Source organism: Panonychus citri, unplaced genomic scaffold (genome assembly GCF_014898815.1).
Source record: "Panonychus citri isolate SS breed McGregor unplaced genomic scaffold, ASM1489881v1 Contig00068, whole genome shotgun sequence".
Classification (NCBI taxonomy): Eukaryota; Metazoa; Arthropoda; class Arachnida; order Trombidiformes; family Tetranychidae; genus Panonychus; species Panonychus citri.
Window position 1 is genome coordinate 780,818 of NW_026515473.1, and position 12,687 is coordinate 793,504.

The following is a 12,687-nucleotide window of genomic DNA, read 5'->3' on the forward strand; positions in this document are numbered from 1 at the left end:
TGAAGAGCTTAATTGTGTTATGGTCAGTAAATTATATTTGACCCTCAATTTTATTTAATTGCAAGTGGATTTAGTTAATCACATTTTTGATCATCTGATTTACGCGGTTAAAAGAGTCATCTAGTGAGGGAATTACGAACTATTAATCGTTAATTGTTTCAAATTTGCTAATTTCCAGTGAATTAATAGTTTTATTTATTAATAGTTGATGAATTTAACTTTAGTTTTTTTTGGAATCGATTGAGTTTTCTGAAGATTTTTTTTGGACTTCAAGGTGAAAGTTCGGGAGATTTTTATGGTTATGTTTACAGTTTTATCTTCGATAGTCTTTTACTATGAATGGAATCCGATAGATGACATTATGTTACATAGAATCTGAATCTTTTTCTTTGGCGCATGTTGATGAAATTCTGATCTTTATCTCTTATAGGAAGATAATGATGAAGATGAAGAGAAGATGAAGAAGAAGATGATATTGTGTAGATTTTTGTTCAAATAGAGAATTTGAAACCTTTGCGCCTCTACTATTTTGATCTACTTCGAGAAATCGATCGGTTTATTTTTCGCTCATGAGCAAAGTGGAAAATTTCAATTCTTTTCTCCATCAACAAGAAATACTCACATTTCATCCTGGTTCTTTCCTAAAACTGTTCAAACTGTTGTTTTCTTCTGTCAATTTGTCCATTTCTTCAAATTTTTCGTCTTTTACTCAATACAACTTGAATTTCAATAGAAAAGAAAAGAAAATTTTTATTTCCTTCCTCTTATACAACAATATATAACTAATGGCGAGTTCAGATATTTATATACGTGATTCATCAACACGATCGAGAACCGGTCGATCAATTTGTGATTCAGTGGAAAGTTCAGTTTCCGAAGCACCTCCACCATATCATCAGATACCAAATTCTTATAGATCACATCAGAGATTTTCTCGTGTACAAAAAAATCTTTACTCAACCTCATCACCATATCCACCAGATAACATTTACCAAGAATTGGCGACACAAAATTCAACAACTGGACCTTTAATACCATTACCAAGTCACGTTCATCCGTCTCAACATTTAGAGCCAAGTGATGCACCACCACAAGTACTTTTTTCAACTTTAACCGGTAACGGAGGTGCCGTTGGCTCTGTGCTTTATTCAACCCATCAACACGGTTATCCAAGATCAGATCAACACTCATCGTCAACCTCAACGGCAATAAGAGTATCAAGGTTCAATTTCAATTGGAGTAAAGGTTGTTCGCCCTCCGAAAGGCAACCATGTTATTGGCGTTTATCGACACTTTTTTTGGTACTAATCTGCCTTACATTACTTTCTATTGTAGCATATAAACAAGGTAAGAACTTTAATTTCAATCAATTAACTTTAGATCAAAACAATCAATCAATTTCTATGGATAATAACACATGAGTTAATACAATATTAAAATTGTTCCTTCACTACTTTTTCTTTATCATCAAATGATGAACAGTAGCAGAATCATCAAGATACACTGACGAAAATGCTAAACCTTGTATAGTAATTGAAGAATCAGCAAATCAAGATAAATCATTATCACCATCATCTTTTGGACAATCAACTCAAAAATCTCATTTAACACCATTAACATTAAATGGAACAACATTTAAAGCCAATCGTATATATGATTCACTTGGAAATGGTCAACTAAATAGTAATAACAATCAACAATCATCTTCCTCTTCTTCTACATCCTTATCATCAGTTTCCTTTAAAGAAAATGTTAATTTGATTAACAAATCATTAGAATCAATTTCCTTAAACGGAAATCACAATAATCGATCAGAATTAATTGGTACTGATTATTTTCCATCATCAACTCATAGGAAGAACAGGAAAAATGGACCTTGTTCAATGGTTAATCTTCCGCAAGAAATTTATCTTTACAATGAAATTAAATCTAACGGTAAATTCGTGCTAATTACTGAAACATTATCTTCCCATTTTGCTTTTACTTCGAGAATTCAACAAAATAAGTCGATATTTGCACGATTCTCGTTTATTGGACTTCCAATTAGATCTCGATTTGCATTATTCTTACGTCGTAGTGAACCACCAACTTTGACCTCATACGATTATATGGAGATAATTACACCTAAATCAACTGGTCATTCTGACAGTAATACACGAAATTCTGGACATTCTGTAGAAAGTAGTGACTTTAGTTCAGAAATTTTAAAATATCTTGAAACTGGAACTTGGTATTTGGTTATTGTCAATGACGGTGAAATCGAGACTCCAATTAATTTGAAAATCACTTTCGCCGATGATATTTCAACATCATGTCAGAATAACTGTAATGGTCATGGTAAATGTCAACAAGGAAAATGTTTCTGTTTCCCTGGATTCATTGGAGTTGAATGCAGTGATAGTAAGTATCATAATTCATTTTCCAATACATATCAGTTCAGAGTTTCAAAAGTTCTTAAAACGAATCTAAAATCAATCTCAAAAAATTTTCTCCAAATTCTCAAATAAAAATCATCTCCATGATCATGATATTTGATATCAGAATTTTTTTATCATATACAAGAGATGACTTTAGACTTCAACTAATCAACACTCTTATTACTCAAATGAATCTCAACCCAGAATTACCTGAGCAACTAAATTTAGCTAATATTTGTTAAGTGTCATGATATTTTATCGTATTCATGAGCAATGAATTATTCACGATCACATACTAACTCTCTCACTCTGAAACGTTTAATTTGATTCTGTATAATTATCGTTACTGTAAATATTTGGCTGGTCACTGAAACTGAAACAATCAGTGAATCAAAACAAATAAATTGTTCCCAATAATCATCACAATCAAAGTAAAAAAAGAAAAGGTTTAATTTTGTTTTTTATTTGAGTAAAAATTTCACGTATTTAATTGGTCACTAATTAATTGACCTGGAACAAAACTTTCATGAAATTCATACATTAACTGAATCTAGTAGATTGAATAATATTATTATTATTATTATTTTCCTTTTTCGATAATAATAATCACTAATGTTATATGATAATTATTTCAACAATCAGTTAATGATGAGGTTTAAAAGGTACATAAATACAATGTTTATTCATTCAATTGAATCAGATTTAACTCCCAAACAATTAATATCATTTGAAAAACGAACCTTTTAATTATTAATGAATTTTAATACAATGATATTGTGATAACCAATCATTAGATTCATCATTAACCATTAACTGTGGATTTGCCCATCACCTTGTAACTCATGATAATTAATGAGGTTTTTTTTTACTTCCTTGTTATAATATACAATAGGATTGAGAAAAATATTCTGTTACTGATATTAAACTATCATGATGATTATTAATGATTATTTCCGATTGAAATGAATGAATAGTTTACCCTGAATGTTAAATTCCTTACTCAGAATATAATCTCCAAGTTCTGTTCAATTGTTATCATGCAATTCAAAGGGATTTGATTACTAGAACATTGATCTCAATGTTAAGCTGAACTTTGGGTGTGAAAATATTAGCTAAAAATCGCTAATTAACTGTATAAGCTAATTAGCATTAGATTTTCGAGTATTTTTTTGCTCTCTCTCTCTCCACCACTAATTATGTTTCGATGGCAATTAGATGTAATTGTAATCGAAAATGATCTAGACTTGATATCGACCTGAACGCTATTGCGATATTAAGAGATTGTCTTTTGTTAAATTACCTCAAATGGGTTGAGCTTTATTAGTTTTTACCGTTATGCTGATTTATCATAATCATTAATCATAGAAATTAGTTTAATGAGGTTAAACATGATATAAGGAATAGTAATATATTATTATTGTATATTATATTGTTTGTTTTCAGATTGTTTAACTTGAATGTTAATCAACCTGATTAACAATAAGGGAGACACGATGACAATATAATAATAATCAATTTTCAAGCTTAAATATAATAAATTGATTGTGTAAATTAAGAGTGATGACTAATAACAATGTTAATCCGTAATAAAGATTAAGATAAACAAGATTATATGAATGAGTCAATATTAAGTTTTGTTTGTGATTATTTTAATCACGATTAACTAATAGACAAATGAAAATACGAGTGGGTTTTGGGTGGAGTAGGAAGAGAGAGAGAGAGGGAGAGAGAGACTAGTTGAACTCGGAAGGTTGAAGGTTGTTCCCTAACCTTGAAAATTTTACAAAGATGAGGCCAATTAAAGGGTGACCCTCCGGTCCTAATAATGATAATGATCAGCAAATGATCATGACGTGACATCTTTACTTATTATTATTACAATTCATTTGAATGATTATCCTTAATGATGAAAAACTTGAACAGAATAACAAAAAAAAAGTCTAACAAATAATCAGATGAGTTGATAGAGTAAATTATTGATAATATTACCTGGGAATTAAACAATAGATTTACCGTTAGATCAGAATAGACAATTGTATCGGTGAATATATTTACTTATTACCTGGTGGGAAGATTGATTTATTATTGATGTTTCCAAGAGAAGATGATGATGATGATGATGACATTTTCTAGTACCATTATCATCAAAAATGGTGGATAGATGAGACTCCATTTTGTTTATCTGTTGAGTAAAAATCATCATCATCATCATCAGCAACCCAAGAATATTGTTCAATGTAATTGTATCTTAGCACAATGTACTGACCATCTCTATTCCCAAATTGTGAGTGACCAATGACATCAATGCCCATTTGTTATATTATTATTATCATTTATTATTTGTATTATTAATATATACTCAAAGAAACTGGACATTTTATGAGATCACATTTATCTTGATTTGATTTCTAAGTTGTAATAATATGAATCTATTCATTTGATTCTGTATTCTTATTAATAATGAACACACATTTATATATAATAATAATGTTTCTATCATTTTGTAAATGATTTTCTCATTGTTGTTATTGCATCTTGTTGACAGTATCATCATCATCATCGTCATCATCATCACCATGTTGCTTTTTTGCTCATCTTCCTTCATGAAAAGATATTACTTGTTATCATTGATACTAATCACTAATGTTGTAATAGTAGAGCAACAATATGCTATTCAATAGTATTCATACTGAGTCACAATTGAGGAATCAAATTATTAGATAATCAAATCTACTCACAATTCAAGCTGATCATTTGTAAGGATAATAGATAATCACATTTAGTTTACCTTTTCTTTCACAATTTCTGATCAATTCTTATCACCATGTCCATGAGTTTCCATGAACAACAATTTGATGATGAAACATTTTCACCTTCGTTTTTTTTTTGTTGCTCTCTTCTCGTATCAATTTAATTATATTACGTGTGGTTTTCATTAAATTGTGTTAACATCATCAGATGATTAGTTGATTACTTGATGTGCTTCTCATTAGGATAGGATTTGTTAGCTATTCTCATGTTGATGATGATAATAATGATGCTGATGATTATGATGGTCATCAAAAGGTCATGACCTTATATATATATATACTTTACATAATGGTTTACTGTTTCTGCATCTTTTAATTTGAGTTAAGATGATGGTTAAGATGAATGGATGATGAAAGTAGTGATGATAATGGCTGATAATATACAAAAGAAAGTATTTTCAAGAGTGTGTAGAAAGTAATATGAGATAAATATGAAGATAACATGATATTACCTGAAAATTGAGATGAATGAATGGAAACCATGGTAACCAGAATTCTGGCCAATTTTCAGCTTGACCTTTTTATACAAAAATCGAAACCAAACTCAAGAAAAAAGCATTAAGACAAATCTTTTAATCTACAAATTGTTATCATTTTCATTATAGTTTCTTATCAAGAACTTAAGTGATTAGCTGATTGTTGTAGTATATTAGTAGATTGATTAAATTTTTAAGATTAACGATAAGAAAAGGCCCTTGGGGTTAGTGTTTATCTTTGACGTATTTCCTTTTGTGTTTGTTTCCTTTTCCGATTGTGAGATTTTGTTGATTGGCTAATGATTGTTTTCATTTTACTTTTTACTTGTTTGTCTTTCAAGGTGTTTGTCCAGTTCTATGTAGTGGTCATGGTCGATATCTTGGTGGAAGATGTCATTGTGAGATTGGCTGGAAAGGACCAGAATGTAATATACGTTCATCTGATTGTGAGATTTCAGATTGTAATGGACACGGAAAGTGTACCAATGGTGTTTGCAATTGTCTACCTGGATTCAAGGGTGAAAATTGTGAAATTGCTGATTGTTTGGAACCAAATTGCTCTAAACATGGTGCATGTATCGATGGTACCTGTTGGTGTAAAATGGGCTGGAAGGGTGTTAATTGTTCACAAATTGACCATAGATTGAATAAATTTTTTCCTCATTGTAATTCCCGTGGTGTATATGATTTAGATTCAGAGAAATGCTCGTGTTTCCCTGGATGGTTAGGTGATGATTGTTCAATTGCAAAGTGTAACCTTGACTGTGGTTCTCATGGTCTATGTGAGGGTGGATCATGTGTCTGTGATTCAGGTTGGGAAGGTGCCAATTGTGAAAGGCTTTCATGTGATGTAAGATGCCTTGAACATGGACAATGTTCAAATGGTACCTGTGTTTGTGTCGATGGCTGGATGGGTAAACATTGTACCTTTAACGGGTGTGCAAATGGTTGCTCAAATCATGGAATATGTGCCAAAGGTAAGATCGAAATATTATGATTGACCAAATAATCAAACAATTAAAAAAATAACCTGATCTCTCTTTCTAAATAAAGACAATGATGTAGATCGTGAGTTTACCTGGAGATGTAATTGTAATGAAGGTTGGACAGGTAAAGATTGTTCTCATCCATCGGAGACAAATTGTGCCGATGATGTTGATAATGATCGCGATGGACTAATCGATTGCGCTGATTCTGAATGTTGTTCAACGGAAGAATGTAAAGATTCCCTTATGTGCCTACGATCACCTGATCCATTGGACATTTTACTTCGAAAATCGCCTCCTTCGGTTACAGCTTCTTTCTATCAGAAGATGAAATTTCTAATTGAAGAAGGTTCCGTTCAAAGTTACGCTCATCGAGACGATTATTCCGAAAGGTAAGTTTGATAAAACAATTTCGATAATGATTCATAATTCTCATAAATATAAATACACACACACACATAAACCACACTAATCAATCAAATCATTAAACAATTACATGTTTACACTTATTATATGTTAACAAAAACATTTCCAATTCTAATATCACATTTTTCATGTTACTTTGATTTGACGAAAATTTGATTTAAATTGTTACATAAGAATATATGTTAACCATTAGAACTTTTTCCTCGACAAAAATGAAATCGAAAACATCAAATTGAACCCAATTTCGAACTCACTAATTTCCCTTAATTGTTTCACAGAAAAAAAAAATTCTATTCCAATATCTATTACAACAATATGAAGCCTCAGAGATTCATATGAAATATAATATCATTTACCAGTAAGAGATTAAATTACAATCAAATTTTGCTAATTTTTATGAGCCATTTTTTAGTTAATTTTAATTGTTATCAATCAAAAAAAAGTAACATTGTATTGTAATTCCCTGATAATGATCACAGTCTCAGAATATTTCAACTGATTAGTTTAAATCACTTTGATTTTCACAAGGTAATAAATTTCTTAATGGGCATTCAGATAATCATCAATTAACTTTATTAGGTTAGTAGTTAAAACTATTATCAGTTTGAATTGTGAGCGCAAAAAAAACAAAATCTGATATAAAATTTTGATTCTCTCATTAAATTGATAATATAAAACCTCAATTAAACCTTCAAGTTGAAAATGTTAAGTCATGGTGGTTACACCGTTAATTTAAATGGTTGATCTCAGTTGATTCATTAACTGAATTTGTATTTCCCTTGTGGTGATAATATAATCATGGAAAAGAGGAGAAATATTTTTTTTCCCTGCATTTTCATCAAAATCAGCTCAGAATTTTGTCAACCATAAAAGTATTCATATCAGAACTTTTTTTTTTGCTCTCTTTCTTTTTTCAATGATAATAGTTTTACCATGTGAGGAGAGAAAAGCCCATTAAAATATTCAATTAGTTTTTTTCTCTGATGAAATAAGCTGGAAACTTTTATTCGTTTCTTAGGTTTTTTTTTGTTCTTTTTGTCGAATCTTTTTTTATTCTCCCTCTCATTCTGCAACCTTATATACACACTTTCCATATATGTGCCTCATCTTCCCATCTCCTTTGTATCTTCCTCTAAATGTTAACCATCATCATCATCATCATCATCACCATGAATCCTTTTTCCATTTTTTCCTTCTCATTTTTCCATTCGAATCACCAAAAACTTTCCTCCCTCTTTCTTATATGTTGAAACATTTCCATATCCCTCCCAGTCATCATCAACTCTCTATCTCTCTCATTCCATCATCACCATGACTCTTTCTCTTATCCTCAACACCCTCTGAATCTATTGATATATATTTTTCTCACTTATTCATCTTTTTCTCCCTGATAATCATCATCGAACACAATTTCATCCACTCTAAACCACCCCCATATCCTTGCCTGTCACCTTATATAATAACATCTTCATATAAATATATATGTAATTTATTTCTCTCCCATTCTAATATACATAATATTATGTGTGGAAATCCTTTTATTCATCCTCATCCTCCTCTTTTAAGCTCCCCCTCAGTCTTTTGGATTACAAAATCATCTCTCTTTCTTTCTCTCTCTCTTTATCCATTGAGAAAATTTTTATTGATAACTTTTCATTCACATTTCAACTTCCTCTTCCTCCAACTCCTCCCATGATTTTCATTCAACAGAATAGTCAGAAAAATAACAAAATTCTGAGTAATAAAACACTCAACAAAATCTTGAACCTCTCATAATATCTTCATGCGATATAATAACTCTCTCTCTTTCTGAACTTTTCAGTTCCCTGAGTAAATTTCATCACCTTTTCTTAATCTTTATACTTTGCAACTTTCCTTCACCTTCCCTGTTAGTGTTAGTGTTATCATAATCATTTCTCTCTATGATATTAGTAAAAGAAATATAAAAAAAATGCTTGATTGATGTAATTAAAACGAAACCTCATTACCATAAAAATAGATTAGATTAAATTTAATTACCATGAAACGAAAACTAAAAGTTAATCCCATCTCATTTTCGAAATCTTTTGTTCTAATGATTACGATAGTTGGAATTTTATCTTTTTTTCAGTCAAGTTCAAAAGGTTAGAACTCGAACTCTAATTTAGTTTTCCAATTTATTCATTCTGCTCATTTACTATTTTCGAATTTCGGTATTTTCCCCCCTCTCTTTTCGAGACATAATCAGGTAAATTAGGAAAGAATTCAGGATTATCATCATGACATCTACATGAAATTCAATCCTGTTTATCATAACTTAATCAATCCCTTCTCTCTCTCTTCCTTTTTCTTTCTTTTTTTCCTTCTTCTTCATCATTCTCATGATTCTCTATGTTCTAATAACTAATAACATGAACATAATGTCCAGTCAATTTTGGAGTGCATTTAGCCAAAGGTGAGTATGTGGTCCTAAAACAAAGTCGAGTTATCATTTGGCTGAATATTTATATTTGATTAGTATTGTGAATGCAAATGAGAAACATGTTAATGAAGATAAAATAATTACATTTGTTCATCGAACAAATTTTTCTCATTCTTCCTTATTTCCTATTCCATCAACTCCTCGTTTTTTTGTATCATTGTTACTTTATTTATCTCTCCTCTCTCTCTCTCTCTCTCATTCTTTCTCTCTCTTTCTCTTTCTCTCTCGATCTCTAATTCTTTCTTTCAATGAGTTGTCATCCCTTAGGGCTAATACATAATCAATGAGATGATAAAAGTTGGGAGTTGGTAAAAAACGCGAAAGATAATAAAAGATGATTGAGCTAGTTTTCTTTTCTATTTTTTTTGTTCTATTCTCGATTCATCTCACTTTCGATTATATTCACAAGATCTAAAATTCGAATCTTGATTATCATTGTTAATCAGTGAAAGATGTCGAAGATACATCATGAAAAATCATTCGAGATTCGAGAAGATAAAACTTGTAATCTCAACTTTTTCTTTCTAATCTTTTCGATTGAACTTTGTCATTTACTTTGTCGTGGACATTTTATCATGAAGAGTAAAAGATTCATCTTATTTTCTCAGGAACAAAAGTTCTGTCTCATTTTCAGGTCTCTCAAGATGATTTTATTTACTTTTAAATGTTAGAACTTTTTTTTCACTCTTCCACCTTAGAAAAACAAAACTCCCATGAGAATCATCATGATAGAAATGAATGAAATTCCAACTCAGAGTAAAAAAAGAGAAGAAGAAAAAAAATAAAATGATTGAGGTTCAAACGATGAACACATGATAAAGAATAGAAAAGCTCAAGGAGTTTTTTTTCCATCATTTATCCTGTTAGAACTTTTCTCCATTTCTCTCTTTCGAATATTATTATTACTACCTAATTCGAATAAACATTTTCCAGGGTGAGTTCTTTTTCTCTCCTACTCACTCTATTAACTTATTACTCTCTTTTCATTATCATTTTTGTAATAGTTTTTCTCTTCCTTCTCATTTTAAGCAATAGAAACAAAAGCAACGATAATAATAAAGGAAATGAGAAAAAGTTCATTTTCGAAAAGAAGAAGAATAAAAAAGAGAAAAAACCTTTTTAGAACTTTCAATTTAAAGATTATTGACTTTATTGTATAACTTTTTTCTTCTCTCAGTTTTGTTCAACTGTCATCATAATGTTCATCTTGATTTTCATCATCATCATGTTTCCCCTGATTCTCTTGCTGAACATAAGGTTATCATGCATTAAGAATCAAACTTTGAATTCTTTAGTTTTTATTTTCCCCTGTAAAAGTTTACCTTTGGTAAATTGAATATGCCGTTAGCATGTTATTCAGATTTTATCTCTTTCATCTTGTACCAAATTTCAGAACTGGATTAATTCAATAAGGGAGAGGAAACTGTTTCAGTTCACGAAAATTTATGATAACTTTTGAGATTCAGTTCTGATTCATTTATTTCTTTACCATGAAATCTGATTAATTTTCCTCTTTATTTATCTCTCGTACTATCGTAGTTTTTTTTCTCTTCTTGCTTCAACTTGACTGATTCTGATGATTCATTAATTTTTATTCAACTTCCTTATCCACATCATGTTTCAATCTTCATGTTTATAATAATCATCCTGTTTATATGTTTCATTGAAAATTTCATGATGAGTTATGTGTGTATTTATCCATTGAATGTGACTACCTTGAAGCTATTGAATAAAGAGTATATCAATCAAGATGGAGAGAAAAAAAATTTCCAACATGATTGAGATAACTTTGCACCCTCAGGCCATGAAACTTACCTTTTTTTCAGTTTTCAAGACTGAAATTTTCTCCACCCTTCAGTTATATCTACTATCGACATATTGAACCTTCAATTGAACCTCCATATCATGAATCATTTCAACTTAGACTCTCTCTCTCTCTCTCTCTCTTCATCTCTTCATCTCTTCATTTGAACAAGTTACTACCAAGTTAATCATTATATTTGATAGTTGTTGTGTTTACCTTTCCAGGTAAATGAAGGCACAAGTACACTTACCTGGTTAGTGAGCTATTTTATCATCTTGCCTTTGTTACAATCAATAGATAGTTGGAGGTAATGATGATAAAATTTAAACTCGATATTGTAAATATTGAACAATCAATTTTGTGGCATTGAAAATGGAACTTGAATCAAGCTGAAAATAACTTGAAGTGTATATGTTTAGTTGTTGATAGTGATTCTCATTTGTATTTTGTTTAAATGTTGAGATTATATTATTAGATTTAATTGTTTCCAATTTGTGAACATGAGAAACATTCAATTTCATTCATCAACATTTTCGCCTGACATTCTGCTTGGATAATAACATTCCCTTCAAAATGTCAAACAAGAAGATGGAAGAAGATGGAAAAAGATGAAGTAACAATAAGGATGAGTAGGCGGTGGATGAGAAAGACGATGAATATATGATGATGGTGATGATGATGATAAGTGTAGAGTAGAAAGGTAGAGATGAGGATGATGTGTTTGTGGAAGAGAGTAGAATGTTTGTTAAGAGAGTGAAGAAAAAAATCTAAATGATGAAAGAAAAAAAAGGAAACAAATGACAAGTCTGAAAGAGAAAAAATAAGAAAATTCGATCATTTTCATCCTCTCATCTCATTCTTTTTCCTCTTCCCATGATGATGATTCTGAATTCGGAAATTTTTTCAACTATTCCATGTTTGAAAGTCCAAAGTGTATTTAGATATTCATGTTAACTGTAACTGAATGAGAAATTGATCCTTTGAGGAATGAAATGATTTTCATCCATACACAGAGAGAGAGAAAAATACTGAGAATCTATCGATTTCTATCATGATTTTATATTCCATTTTCTCTCGCTCTCTTCTCCTTCCACCTCCATCATGTACACACATACACACACCCACCTTCATCTTACCTCTTCTTTTTTGACACTTTCTTCAGGTCTCAAGTTGATTGCTTTTCTGTTCTGAAGAGGAAGAAAAAAAACTTTTGTGGTTCTAATCTAATGTTACCCATGTTACTTGTTATAGTTGATGTTTCATTTTTCTTGCAGATGAAGCAACATTTTTTTACCCTGTTACCTTAA

The 12,687-nt window shown here is 30.5% G+C and overlaps 1 protein-coding gene across 1 annotated transcript in view; it reads left to right on the top strand.

The window, feature by feature from the left end:
• The first annotated feature begins 549 nt into the window (after positions 1 to 549).
• LOC128386278 (teneurin-a-like) overlaps positions 550 to 12,687 on the top strand; it is a 44,211-nt gene continuing 32,073 nt past the window's right edge. The window contains 5 exon segments of the mRNA XM_053345286.1: positions 550 to 1,347; positions 1,483 to 2,400; positions 6,045 to 6,680; positions 6,757 to 7,081; positions 9,523 to 9,549. Of these exon segments, the coding sequence (XP_053201261.1) occupies positions 786 to 1,347; positions 1,483 to 2,400; positions 6,045 to 6,680; positions 6,757 to 7,081; positions 9,523 to 9,549 (2,468 nt within the window). The 5' untranslated portion in view covers positions 550 to 785.